The sequence below is a fragment of the Lolium perenne genome, chromosome 1 (genome assembly GCF_019359855.2).
Source record: "Lolium perenne isolate Kyuss_39 chromosome 1, Kyuss_2.0, whole genome shotgun sequence".
NCBI lineage: Eukaryota > Viridiplantae > Streptophyta > Magnoliopsida > Poales > Poaceae > Lolium > Lolium perenne.
The window spans coordinates 150013758-150027040 of NC_067244.2; the positions used below are offsets into that span (position 1 = coordinate 150013758).

General features: G+C 46.2%; 1 protein-coding gene across 3 annotated transcripts; it reads left to right on the forward strand.

The window, feature by feature from the left end:
• The first annotated feature begins 1991 nt into the window (after window positions 1-1991).
• LOC127307436 (65-kDa microtubule-associated protein 4) lies at window positions 1992-9046 on the forward strand. Of its 3 annotated transcripts, none has more exons than XM_051338180.2 (9): window positions 1992-2538; window positions 3104-3168; window positions 3246-3458; window positions 3529-3615; window positions 3729-3884; window positions 4959-5253; window positions 5981-6048; window positions 6122-6200; window positions 8659-9046. In XM_051338180.2, the coding sequence occupies exons 1-9, from the start codon at window positions 2091-2093 to the stop codon at window positions 8796-8798; spliced, it is 1551 nt and encodes a 516-aa protein (XP_051194140.1). In that variant the 5' UTR covers window positions 1992-2090; the 3' UTR covers window positions 8799-9046. The 3 variants fall into 3 exon arrangements, with proteins under 3 accessions (XP_051194140.1, XP_051194123.1, XP_051194132.1); XM_051338163.2 differs by having other exon boundaries at window positions 1994-2538; window positions 5975-6048; XM_051338172.2 differs by having other exon boundaries at window positions 1995-2538; window positions 3532-3615; window positions 5975-6048.
• The last annotated feature ends 4237 nt before the right edge of the window (window positions 9047-13283 follow it).

Below are 13283 nucleotides of genomic sequence, written 5' to 3' on the forward strand. Positions count from 1 at the left end.
GCACGGTTACAAACATCCATTCTTAGACTCGGGGGCTACTCCCATCGAGAGCGCTGGACACGCACCCGGTAAAAACAAATGAATTCAAAGAAGAACGGACCCGAAGGTTCTAGCAAATCCAGGATTGAGCTCGGGGACTTGATTCTATGTAGGGTAATATTGTTTTGTCATCTGCAGTTAGCCAACATTGATTTGTCGAGTAAGGCTGGGCTCGCTAACTTTATCCCTTACGTAAAATCAACTATTACGTTTCACTCGAAGTCCTAGAAGACCCGATATACTAAAAATATCGGATGCTGAAGCAAAACTCACGAAAGCATTGACAGCAAGATCTTCGAGTAGTACAACTTGAGTCTACACACGGTTGCAAACATCCGTCCCTAGACTCGGGGGTACTCCCATCGGGAGTGCTGGACTGCACCCGATATCAAGCAAATTCGACCTCATAGTAATCCTGGAGACTCAATTCTCTTCGACTGATCAAGATATTCGGATGAAGACAACTATAGTCCCTGTCCGAAGCTTTGTTTCGGCCAGTCACTCGGGGGCTACTGATGTGGGCATTACTCTTCGGGTATCCGACATTAGTCTACCTCCTTTGGCCCAACTAGGGGCCCATGAAGATTGTCCAATGACCAAGGTGGGCCTGTACGTCGGTTCCAACGAAAGAGACCTACCAGGAGACGGATTCTTGACGGAGAAGGCAAGAAGGTGTCAATAAAAGAAAAGACTAGATTAGATCTCATTGTAACCTAGTCGAGTTCGGACATGACTCTCGGGACCTGGCCTGCTATATAAAGGCCAGGAGAGGGCCTGCAGAACATCAGAACAATAGTACGTAGAGAACCACCGCAACTTAGAGCACAAACCCTAAAATCCTTGCCTCTCAGCGAGTCGACCATAGCAGCCTATCGGCTACCCCATTGTAACCTGATATATTCGATAAACCAAGATCAGACAAGCAGGAAAAGGGTTTTACCTCATCGAGGGTCCCAAACCTGGGTAAATCTCTCACCCCCGTTTGTTTGGTATCCAATGTCTCGTGCTAGCCTGCAGGATTCCGTCAATCCTAAGCCCCTGATGGTGGGCATTGCCGTGGAGCTCCCTCGTCAGATAGTGAATCAAACACCATCCTGGAGTTGTTGAGTACCTATGTACTCACCCTTGCTTAATACATATATATATTAGGTTGCGAGCCGACAACGGAGGAAGTGGTCTACATAGAGGTCGAAGGAGAATCCACTGAATAGCAGACTTTGGCGAAGGGCAAAGACGGCGTGGACTACTACTTCGAGTACTCACATGAGGGCAGTGACGTCTAGAGCTTGGCAGTGATGCGAGATGAGAGTGTAGTATATGGCTTTCTGTACCAAACAATAATGGTTTTTAATTCCCCGTACTTTTGGGAATTTTGTTTGTAATACTTTATGTTGGCCATTCAGTTGGTTTGAGTTTGTAATATAAGTTTATAATAATGGACCGCTGCAATGCTACGGGTGTGCTATTTTGTCCGATATATTGTTGATGAGAAGGCACTTCATCTTCAATATGTCGAAGACCAACATAATACTCGAAAGGGTAATATGTGGGTGCCGTAGATGTACGTGTCATTCATCTCCTACACTGCACTACTACTTATTCTATATTCAAATATGTTGTGGTTAGTTTGTTGTGTGTGGTTAAGTGTGCTATGCGACGATGTCTTTGGCAATTAAACCCAGGAGGAAAGGCTAATAATAATCTAACAAAACCATCATGATCAGAAAAAGTTTTTCTTCTTTCTGGAAAACACTAATAGAGCGAATCAACAATTTTTCAGATAGGCGAGCCCACATGGCAGGAGTGATTAGAAGCAAATATGCACTGTTTTGTTGGTGAGGTGGACGTGAGACCCACATGTAAGTCTCTAGATCTCTCTCACCAAACGTGCACTGTTTGGTGAGGCGCATACAACACAATGTTCATGCCGTCATTGCGGCGCAGCCGTGCCAACTGCCGTCGTTGAACCAGACCAGTATCCCCCGACCCCTTTCCGCCCCGCAGAGCTGAAAAACAGAGAGAGAAAAAGAGCATCCACACCGCACGGCATCATGCGAAACCCGAATTCGCCACCGGCGTCGCCGCCACCGGCGTCGCCGCGTCGGCGGACGCCTCCGCCCCCGCCACGGCGGACGCCTCCGCCCCCGCCACGGCGTGATGGACCGCTGGATTCCTCCGACGCTGAGAGAAGGTACCCTCGGCGATCGACACGGGCGGCTCTTACGCCGAAGCAGCTGGGGCGAGCCCTAGCGCTGGCACCGCCGCCGCCCCAGTCCCAGCCCTCCCAATCTTCTAGCGCGGCGAGGAGGTACCCGCTGCGGTCGACCCGGCCGACACTTCTGCGGGGCCGAAACCTAACTGCACCGACATCCCCTCCGCCGTCCATAGCACGGACATCCCCTCGTCCGTCGGCAGCACCGACATCCCCTCCTCCGTTGCCAGCACCGACACCCCCTCCGCCTCCTTCCAAGTCCCCATTGGACGCTGCGCATGAACAATGTGAGATCCCCAAACCCTCTCTCTGCGAATTGGTAGGATCGGAATCCTATCATAGGATTGCGTTTTACCGTTGGATCCCTTCGCATGCAGAGCCCTACTTGTAATGCCCTCGGTGCATGTTGTTAAATGAGAATTCGGAGGTAATAAACTACCATAGTGGTAATTGATTACCAAACTGCTCTCATTGTTGGCTGCTCCAGTTAGTCTTCACTATCACTCTGTTCTATAGTATAAGCCCTTTTAGTTGGATATAATAAACTACCATATGGAGGTAGTATTTTTGACTAATACTTTCCTGCTTTTTCTCAAAGATATTTGCCTGCCTGTTACCTATGGATAACTGCTCCAATCATTGCGTGCACAGCTATTGTTTGATCAAGTTTTGTCTATAACTCTATTGCACTTCATTGGATCTAAATCGGTGCACAGCTCTCAGTATTCTATACTCTGTTTTATCTAGTAAACTAGAATGTTGTACTGCTCCCATTATTGTGCTGTTTCATGCTTGTCTAGTACTTGACAATGATTTATTTCTATAATGTTGCAATTTTTTCCTTTATATCAGGGAGTTACGCGACAATATCTGAAGAAAATGACAAAGTCATCAAAATTAATATGGAGGAGCTTCATGTATGTTTTCTTATTTATGTGTGTACTGTCAGTTTTGAGTAATTTGGATGGACTTGAACATTGTGTTGTATGCGCAGACTGTTTTAGATACACTGGGAGTTTCGGTTGCAGAGAGACACAAAGTAACCAACAATGTCTTGAAAAAATGCTTGGTCGCCTACAAGGGAGCCCTGGAATATGAGAAGAACCGATGTTCCAGTATGGCCGAAGCGATCTCTGATTTGGAAGCTCAACACCGTGAACTATGCAGTGTGCTAGGGGAGAAGGATGCATTATTAGAAGAACGCATGGTATCTTCTGGCAACTTCAAAGATTTTTTTAATCGCACATGTATTGCATCTAATTTACTGTTCTTATCAGCAGTCTGCTAGTCTATCTCAAATTCATCAGTCACTTACAGCAAGTTTGAGGAGGCTCAATGTATTCAAGAAGCAGCGACTGGAAAATGTAAGCAAAGTTGTCATTTATATATACTGGAATTGCAATTGTAGAAGTTGTCATTCATATATATTGGAATTGTAATTCTAGCTTAAATGCAATGGTTTTCTGTTGGATTGCAGCTACAGCGCATGCAAGCTAAGGTAATGGATCTATGGGATCACATGGGAGTAACATTAGACCAGCAAAAGGAATATCGCTATATCATGCGCAACAGTGTCGCATCCTTGGCTGAAGTCACTCAGAAAGATGCTCTCTCTGCAGCTCTGTTAACTAAGGTCAGTACCAGCAGTACTTGGGTGCAGTATTGCACTAATTGACCATACCGCAAACTTATACAAGTTTCTCAGAATGTATTGGCTAGTTGATATTATCGTGTGGTTGGTGTGGAACTAGCATTTACTCCATAACTTATTGATGTGTATTGGACCAACTTTCAAGACATTTAGCTGGAATTATCAATTTGTAGCCACATGAGCTAATGGGAAAATGCATATTGGAACTCTGTACATGAGGCCAGTTGACAACTAGGACTAAAATTGCAGCGATTGTTACAGTTATGCATATCTTTTATCCCTCTTGACTAGAAAGAATTAACGAGTTAAAAAGCTGATGAATTGGGAGATTAGATATTGTTGTCACGTGCTTCTGTTGGACAAGTTACAACGGAGATATAGGGTTTAACGCTAGCCACGTAATTATGAATGTGTGGTGATCAAAAATGTCTTTCTATATTACCATTATGCTATGCTACAGTGAGTGGGGACAGGATGGTTTACTTCTATTCATTTCTGTATTTTAATTAAGGAGATTCTCCATCTAGTATGCAAAACCCATGCAGAAAACCCAGTCAAATTCAATGTATTGTCAGTGCATCAGTGGATTGTTGTTAAGGTGTATATATGGTAATAGCATGAAGACTCAGTGTTGGTCAACATGCTTGCAGTTTCTGTCTGTCCTTTTGACATACTATTGTGGTAAATGCATTTGCCTTGCAATATTAGTGCAGTTTACAGTCCTTTTTGGCAAGCTCTTTCAGGAAACCATGCTGACAATATATGTATTCAAATTATATGTTTGCATACTGACTTTTCGGGCTACTTTGTTGTTCACGTAAGAATTACCTAGTCTATGATATTTGAGCAGATGTTGGGCGATTTGAATAGAGAATACTAATTGATTTTTGGCAAACAAATTGCTCAATTGACCCGGTTCCTACCTTGTCCTGTTTTTAATTTAATGCCTTGTTGGGTTTTGACGTTTTGTATGTTAACATGAAATAATGCAAGAACTTGGGTTGCTATTCTGCAAATATAAATTGTGCAACTAATGTAGATTTGAATTTCATGTAGATTCAGTCAGAGCTTGCAATATTGGAAGGTCAATTGATTGAAAAGGTTGCCAAGAGATTTGCAGTGTTGGCTGCCAATTTGCGCCAAACGCATTTGTCCGATGATGAAGACTACAAAATCAATTTTACAATGATTGACGTGCGGGCTGGAAGCATGGATATGTTTGGTGCAGCTGATAAGCTTGAAGAATTGGTAGTGAAGTCTGCTAAAGATATTTTGCTGAGGGAAAGCATTGTTAGTCGGGCAGAAATTGTGTTGAGACATGTAAAAGAAGGAAGTAGCTTACACACTCGAGGTAATTGCTGAACTTTGAAAACCGTTGCAATTTATAACGTTCATTGTCAATTTACCTGTTGTAAGGAAGATCGTGCAGTAGAAACCTAGTGTAGGATGGTAAATCAATAAGTTCACAGTATATTCACTCTACAGCTGGCAAAACTGACAGTTGTACTTATACCGTAAGATGAGCAAGTCCTACATATATGCTGAATACATGGAAATATAAACTGATGCATCAGATAGAGGCAACGTGGTCTGGCACTTACCCTCTGAGATGATTAAGAGAAAGCTAGCCGTAGAGAATGGTCGCCGGCTATCAACTTTTGGTTTTCTATAGTAAGATCTAGCAGTTTGGTGAATGGACCAGATCAAATTTTCTACCTGTGATAAATGACTCTAACCCCGGTGCGGTTATGGTTTTGAAAATATTTGGTCGATATAGGAGCTCAAGGATTGTTGTGGAAACAATTAACGCTTGGTTCTTACTAAAAGAAAAAAAAACTGGCGCTTACTTGAAAAGCAGCGCGCAAACTGACAATAGACCTGCAATGCAATTAGCTGACATTGCATGTACGACAAAGGTGGCCGTAGCCAGGTAGGTGCACAACCACCTGTCACTGTCAGGGGTATCGGCCAGCAGGCGTTTAGCACAGACGATACGATTCAGGCCAAGTCTAACAACTTTGTGAAGTGAATTTTCTGTTACTATGTTTCACTAAGTTATTTTCTTCTTCCAGAAACAGTTGAGAATTTAATCAACAGAGTTAAGGCCTGGGAAGCCAAGAATGAAAGAAAATTCTTCTATGATAAGGTATATATGCCGGTGTCTTAAATTCCACATTTTTCTCTTATTATGTATTGATGATGACATATTGATGTTGCAGGAACGCCTCATTGCTACACTGCATAAGCTGAAGGAAGGAAATGACCATCATTTTTCTGATGCAACCAATGTTAGCCCAGGCATGACACCTCATTGCTACACATAACTCCTCTCCTGTATAGTTTTAATTTATGCCAGTAATTATATTCGTAATGTCCACTATAGAATGATTAACAAATGTCAGGCTAGCAGTTTCAAGGTAGTGAAAAATGTTTATTTTCCGAGGGTACGCCAAAGGCATACCAAATCTTTATAGGAGAGAAATGTTTTACAAGAACGACACTCCGCTGCGAACAGCAAAGCCGGCAAACTCCGCACTCACTAGCCTACTCTCGCGGCAGACTCGCTCCTACTCTAGCTAACTTCCACAAGTTAAACTCATCCTTAATTCGCCCAATAAGCTGTGACAGTGTTGTATTGATATGAGGTATACCAAAAACTATGGCGTTTCTTTGCTTCCACAACGACCATGCCGTGAGGATGATCAGGGTGTCAAAACCTCTTCTGTCCCTCTTGTGCACAAAGCTCACGCGTCGCGTCCCAGCACTACAAAGTACTATCTCTTAGTGGCTCCACAATGTTTAACCTCGCCGCAATCAGACAACCATACCACACCTGTCTGGCATAGAGACACTGCATCAAGACATGATCTACGGTATCCTCCTCCTGCAAGCATGAGAAGCACGCCTCCATGTGCTCCTGCAGCTCATGTCGCTGTCTTCTATCCGAGGTCCATTGGCGGTATCTGAGAGCGAGTCAGCTGAAGATTTAGTATTTGAGAGGTGCAAACGATCGCCATACCGACTTATGCATCTTGAACTCGATCTCTCCCTGGCATAGCAGTATCTCCCAGACTACGCACCTATCCAGGCGTACATGTCTGGCTCCTGGCTGTTCCTGTTCATCGCTTCTATCTCCTCCCATTAGCTTGATGCACTGAGCGCACCCTTCCACTGTGAGGTTTACATCAATGTCTGTCAACCATCTATTCTCGGCGAGTATCTCCTAGACCAAACTGCTATTCTTCTTCCTTTTGGACACTGACCTAGTCACCAGCGGTGCAATGTCCTCCGCCGTACGACCGTTGATCCATCTATCGCGCCAAATCCAAACTCTTGTGCCCTCTCCCATGGTAATCTTGGTGAGGTTGTGGAACACGGGTTCTGGCCTCTGGATCCTTGACCATTTTCAGCCCCTGCTAAGGCATTCATGGTTCCGTATGTTGTAACCTCTCCTACCTCAGAGAACATATCTAGTACTACTAGGTCTATAGGTGCTACATGATTCCAGCAATTTTGGTCGTTCGATCTGAATCAACGGACAAGATCAGTCATAAGTATAGTCTGCCACCAACCATGTCATATGTTCAGATTAGTCTCTCCACCTTTTTCTATTGCTACACACGGTCCATCCATGGTGTCTTTCTCTCCCCGCTAGTCTTCAAATCAAAGCTAAAACTACTAGGGTACAGGAGCAACTCAAATAAAAGCCACGAGATTTAATTCGTCCCAAATCAAGCTTGATTGGAGGAGCAACTCATCACGCTGCAGCCGGACATCAGAGGTTCTTTTTCGGGAGCTGACCTTCTCACGCTGCACAAAATCTCCATTTAGTTCCTTCTTGGATTTCCTTTTTTCTATCCGTTCTTGCTATTTCCTGATCTAGCACGGCTGCTTGATTTCGGCATCACATATCCACTGCTTTGGCCACCAAAGCTGTCAGCACCTCCATCCCCGCCACAAACAGCATTGGCGACGTGGGGTCTCCCTGCCTAAGCCCACGGGTATGCTGAATTCTTCTTCCTGGCACGCCATTCACTGTCACTTTGGTGTTTGATGTATACAAAAGCAACACGATCCACATTAGGAACAGAGCTCCATAACCCATTCGCCGAAGCACTTCAAATAGGAACCCATTCGCCGAAGCACTTCAAATAGGAAACTCCAGGACATTGAGATCCGCTAGAGAAGCACACCTCAGTGTTGACGCTGATTGATTTTCCTCGCCACCTGCCTGACCAACACGAAACTGTTGCGCAAGCATCCCCCTCCACGAACACAAATTGATTCGTACTGACATCTCCTACCCTGCCTCTAACGGTTAGCCACCAATTTGGAGAAAAGTTTCAAGAAGCAATGTACCAAGCTGATTGGACTATAGTCTCCAATCTCCACCGCATCCTGCTGCTTCGAATCAAAGTGATCAGAGCCCCTGTTCAACCTCACAAATGCTCTGCCGTCGCCGACGCCCAGTTTGAGCAGGCAAACCATAATGTCAGCCTTGATCACCAGCCATGCGTGTTGGTAGAAAGCGCCAATAAAACCGTCTGGCCCCGAGACTCGATCAACGGGAATCTCCTTGATAGTGTCCCAAACTTCTTTTTTAGTGAAAATTTCCTAGTCTTACAAATTTGCTGTTTGGATTCCCAGCGCTCCCAGGGCAATTGCATGCTGTCTGTTAAGTACTGTAGTGAAATTGTTTACTACTAATAATGTTATGTTTTAAATCTAACCAGCTTCTTTTTTTTGGTCGGATTAGGTGAAAAACAAAGTTCAGCACCTCTTGAGACGGCTGAGTCGCCTACCTGGTCAGATTCTTTGCCGGAATTTTCTGACAACAGAGAATCTGATCAGGAAAGCGACCCTGATTTCAGTGCCTCCGAATCTGAAGAAGAATAAAACACTGCCGCTCTTAGCTTGTAAACGAACAAGTGGATATGTAAATATGGCTCTGAATCATAGTACTAAGCTCCGAATCCCTTTCCTAGGAGTACCGATCTAGGGTAGCAATGCAACCGAAGTGCTTGTCCAGGGTGGATAAAGTTCTAGTGATAACTTTTTCGTTAACCTTTTTCTGTCAACCTCCGCAGCACAGAAACCAGCGAGGTAGCTGAATGATTGCGATGAAGCACGTTATATGTTCTTTCTGGGTTCGTCTATTTGCTTCTACTCTATCCTTGCCAAAATAATTTATGTTCACCCATTTGGTCCGCGTGTGTCCAAATTGGTCGCAGGGACAAAATTGTGGGCAAATGCGGCGAGCCATTCTATGGGTTTCCCGTTTTTTGTGTGGCTGTGTGGACCCAATTCTAGCGCTGCTCGGTGACACATTATTTGGGTTGGGAAAAAAAATTCTGTGAACCCAATTCTAGTGCTGCTCGGTAACAAATTATTTGGGTTCTAGCTCTGTCGTTTCGGTCGACGGTACACTACTCTGGTGGGATGGGGTGGCTCTCGCTGTTGTTGCCTTCCTTAGAGCATCTCCAGCGTCCCCCAAATGACGTTTGGGGGACGGCGGACAAGAAATGAGGAAAATCGTGTTCCAGTCGCGTCCTCCAAAGCTAAATAGCGCCCCATTTGATGTCCGGCGTCCCTGGTAGAGACTCTATACATAGAGTCTCTACCGGGGACGCGGGACACAAAAACAGCGTCCGGACGCATGCATGCAGTCCCTACTCCCCACATGTTATTCCCTTTTCCCACACTTTCTCTCACCTACTTTTCCCACATGGAGTGGTCCCATTTATTAAAATGCATGCATCCGGACGCTGTTCGAGGGACGCGGCGGGAAAGAATCTTTTTTTTGTACAGATTTTTGGTCTCTTTTTGTCCGGCGCGGTCCCTAACGTCCCCCAAATCATTTATGCCAGACGTTTTTTGAGGAACGCGACTGGAGATGCTCTTATCGCCGTCCTAGCCCTAGCTACACACACCCCTAGCCCTAGGTATACACGCGTGCTCAGCATGCCGCGTGTCCTTCCTGTCTGCCTCCTCCCTCTCTCCCGCGTCTTGACGCGTCATGCCCTCTACTACGTCTTTGCAAGAGCATCTCCACCGACGAATACCAAATAACTGTCGGTTTGTGTGCTAGCACAACTGCTTGGGGGAGCCGACACATCATATTGAGAAACAGGTTTCCACATCGGCATCCTCCAAATCGGCGCCTCCAATTTTCTTTTTTCCTTTTACAATATTTTGAAATAATATTTTAATCACATAAAATTATTCATACAATAAATTTAATATAGTTTAACACAAATATAAAGAAAATTATCCGTATAATAATTCAAATTAAATCATGTGTTGTTGGCTGCTTCTCTCTGCCCACAAATGCGCAGTTGGCTGCCTGAAGTTGAACATGAACACCTACATCTCAGATTTCTTGGTGCATGTGAAGAAAAATGGCAAATTGTTGGGTACATGCTCTACTTCAGCAAGAGGCTCCTGATAATCAAATGGTTGATCATCATGCACAGGTTTATCGCGCTCGCTCTCAATGATCATGTTGTACATGATCACACATGCGTTCATCACCTCCCACAGCTGAGACTCAGACCAAGTGAGAGCAGGGTACCTGACAACGGCGAAACGCTCCTGAATCACCCAAAAACACGCTCAACATCATTGCGAGCTGTTTTCTGGCATGTCGCAAAGTAAGCGCCCATCTCCAAAGTTGGAGTCGGGATTGTCTTCACAAATGTAGCATACGTTGGATAGATACCATCAGCTAGATAGTACCCCTTGTTGTATGCATGATCATTTACCTCAAAGTTCACGGCATGAGCTTCTCTCTCAGCCAGTCTGGAAAACACCGGAGAGCGCTGCAGCTTGATATCATTGTTTGTTCCTGCCATGCCAAAGAAAGCATGCCAAATCCAGAGGTCATAGTATGTCACCGCCTCAAGAATGACATTGCACTCACCGGTATGCCCCTTGTAGATCCCTTGCTAAACAAAAGGGCAATTCTTCCAACCACAATGCATGCAGTCGATGCTTTCTAGCATCCCACGAAACCCTCGGGTTGCATCTTGTTCTAGGATTCGAGCTGTATCATTTGCCATTGGTGCTCTAAAATAATTCCCACCAAACACCGCTATGACTCCACGACAAAACCTGTAGATAGTCTCTGAACATGTCGACTCCGCCATGCGCAAGTAGTCATTGGTTGTATCTAGAGGAGCTCTGTATGCTAGACAACGCATTGCAGCAGTGCATTTCTGGATTGAGGAGAAGCCCCACAAATCTGTGCAATCTTGCTTGCCCATGAAGTAGTCGCTGTACTCCCTGACGCCAAAGACAATCTTCATGAACCGATCCTTGGTCAGCCTAAACCGGCGCCGAAATTCCTTCGGCGAGTGAGTAGCATCCACTACAAACAATTGGGGCTTCAATGACGGTACATGGTTGACGTTTGAGAAACCCATCAGCAAATGTCTTTTTCTATGACAGTACCGCATTTTCACAGGTGGTGTTTTGGGCCGCTTGGCCCCCAAAATAGTGACGAGCGAGCTCTAAACATCAACGATTATGCAGAAATGGGCACGCGGGAGGTGGGCGGCCCGAACTGCGGACTCGAGGAGGGGCTGGGGGGAGGGGGAGGTGTCACAATAGCTGGGCTTCAGGCCGGTGGACACACTCTGCACGTTTCTGTTCACGTACTTTTCTGTCTGCCCGAACAACAGTCCAGTGCCTACAGTACTGGGACCCATATTTGTAAGGGGAGACAACCACTGTCTGCACACATGTACCTGACCTGCAGCACTCGGGCCCGCATGTCAGGTACCGACACGTTCCTCCTGCGTGGGGCCGCACGTTCCGACAGCCTCCCAGCACGCGAAGTGGACCAGACTTGTTACTAACACCAACATGAGCTCCACATGTCAGTTGCCATGCCAAAAAAATTGCACACGTGCGATCACACGTGTCTACCTGTCATCAATTTTGGACGCCTAGCCCCGCATGTCAGAGCTTCGTGGGCCCGCATGTCAGAGCTTCGTGGGCCCGAATGTCAGAGCTTGGAGGCCCCGGCATGCCAGAGCTTGGATGGCCCCGTATGTCAGAGAAATGGTGGGCCCAGCCTGTCAGAGCTTGGTGGGGCTGACGTGCCAGAGCTCGGTGGGCCCCACATGTTAGAGCTTGGTAGGCCCAGCCTATCAGAGTTTGGTTCCTACATGTTAGAGCTTGGTGGGCCCCGCATGTCAGTGCTTGGTGGGCCTGTCAATCCTACGGCGAGCTGGATGCGTGGGTCGGGCTTCACGAGGATGGGTACATGTGCTCCTGCCAAGTCCCGTCCTGCGGAGGCGGAGGCGGCGGCGGGGCGAGTGCCGGGCAGCCCGAGTGGAAGATGGGCAACGAGAAGCTGTTCCGCAAGGACTACCGGAAGAGCAAATGCGCCACCCTCACGTATATGGGCAACACCAAGTTCTGCCTTGTGGAGTGTGTTTCCTGCAAGGACGACGATGCTGCCGACCGTGATGGATCCATGCTGCTCCACATCGCTATCTTTGGCCTTAAGTACAGCCGTGATGGAGAGCTGCAAACAACTGTCCACGGCACCGCTAAATCCTATCAAGTGTCTAAGAACGTGTCATTTTCTCCCGTAGCATTCTGGATGTAGTTAGGAACTAGTTCAGTTTTTTGGCTTGGTTATCTGGATTGCATTCTCTATAGGAATCATCATCTGGAGCTAGTTTCATATGTACTCGGAAAAATCTCCCCTCCAAAATAGAGTAGTATTTTATAGAAAGTAACATGTGCAAAGTTGGGCAATAAGCTATGAAAATTTACAAATCACAAGTTTACACATGCTTAGTCTGCAAAATTTGGAACTTAGTATGTAGCCCAAATATTCTTTAAAAAAATTGTACAGACAAATGATCATATTTACTATTCCCTCGGAGATGCTTATATGGGTAGGAACTCCGCCTATGTTGTCTCAACATAGCCGGTCCGAAGCCCGGGTAAAGGAGGAGGGTTGTGATAGGCGAGGCGAGCCAACGTAAAAAACCCAGCCACTCTTATGGAGATGAAACCCAAATGAATCTTGTTGGGGCGTAACCCTCTTAGCGACGCGCCACATCGGAACCCGGGTGTGGTGTCAAATGGGCAAGGGCCGGGCCGTCACCCCCTTGGTGGCGCGCCGTATCTTGATCTGGATACGGTGATAAGAGAGCAAGAGTTCGGGTCGCCGCATCCTTAGTGGCGCTCTGCACCGACGCCCCGGTGTAGTGAAAAATGAGCAAGGGTCTCCGCATTTGACTCGACGAGTGCGGAGGGTAAGGAAGTTAGCCGAGCCTAGGAGGATACGCTTAGGTAGCTGGAACGTAGGGTCCCTGACGGGTAAGTTACGGGAGTTAGTTGATACAGCGGTGAGGAGGCGTGTTG

Coding starts and splice junctions, on each gene's coding strand:
- LOC127307436 (XM_051338163.2), top strand. CDS start 2,091: ATGCGAAACCCGAATTCGCCACCGGCGTCGCCGCCACCGGCGTCGCCG. Junction 3,169..3,245: donor TTAATATGGAGGAGCTTCAT/GTATGTTTTCTT, acceptor TTGTATGCGCAG/ACTGTTTTAGATACACTGGG. Junction 3,885..4,958: donor CTGCAGCTCTGTTAACTAAG/GTCAGTACCAGC, acceptor AATTTCATGTAG/ATTCAGTCAGAGCTTGCAAT.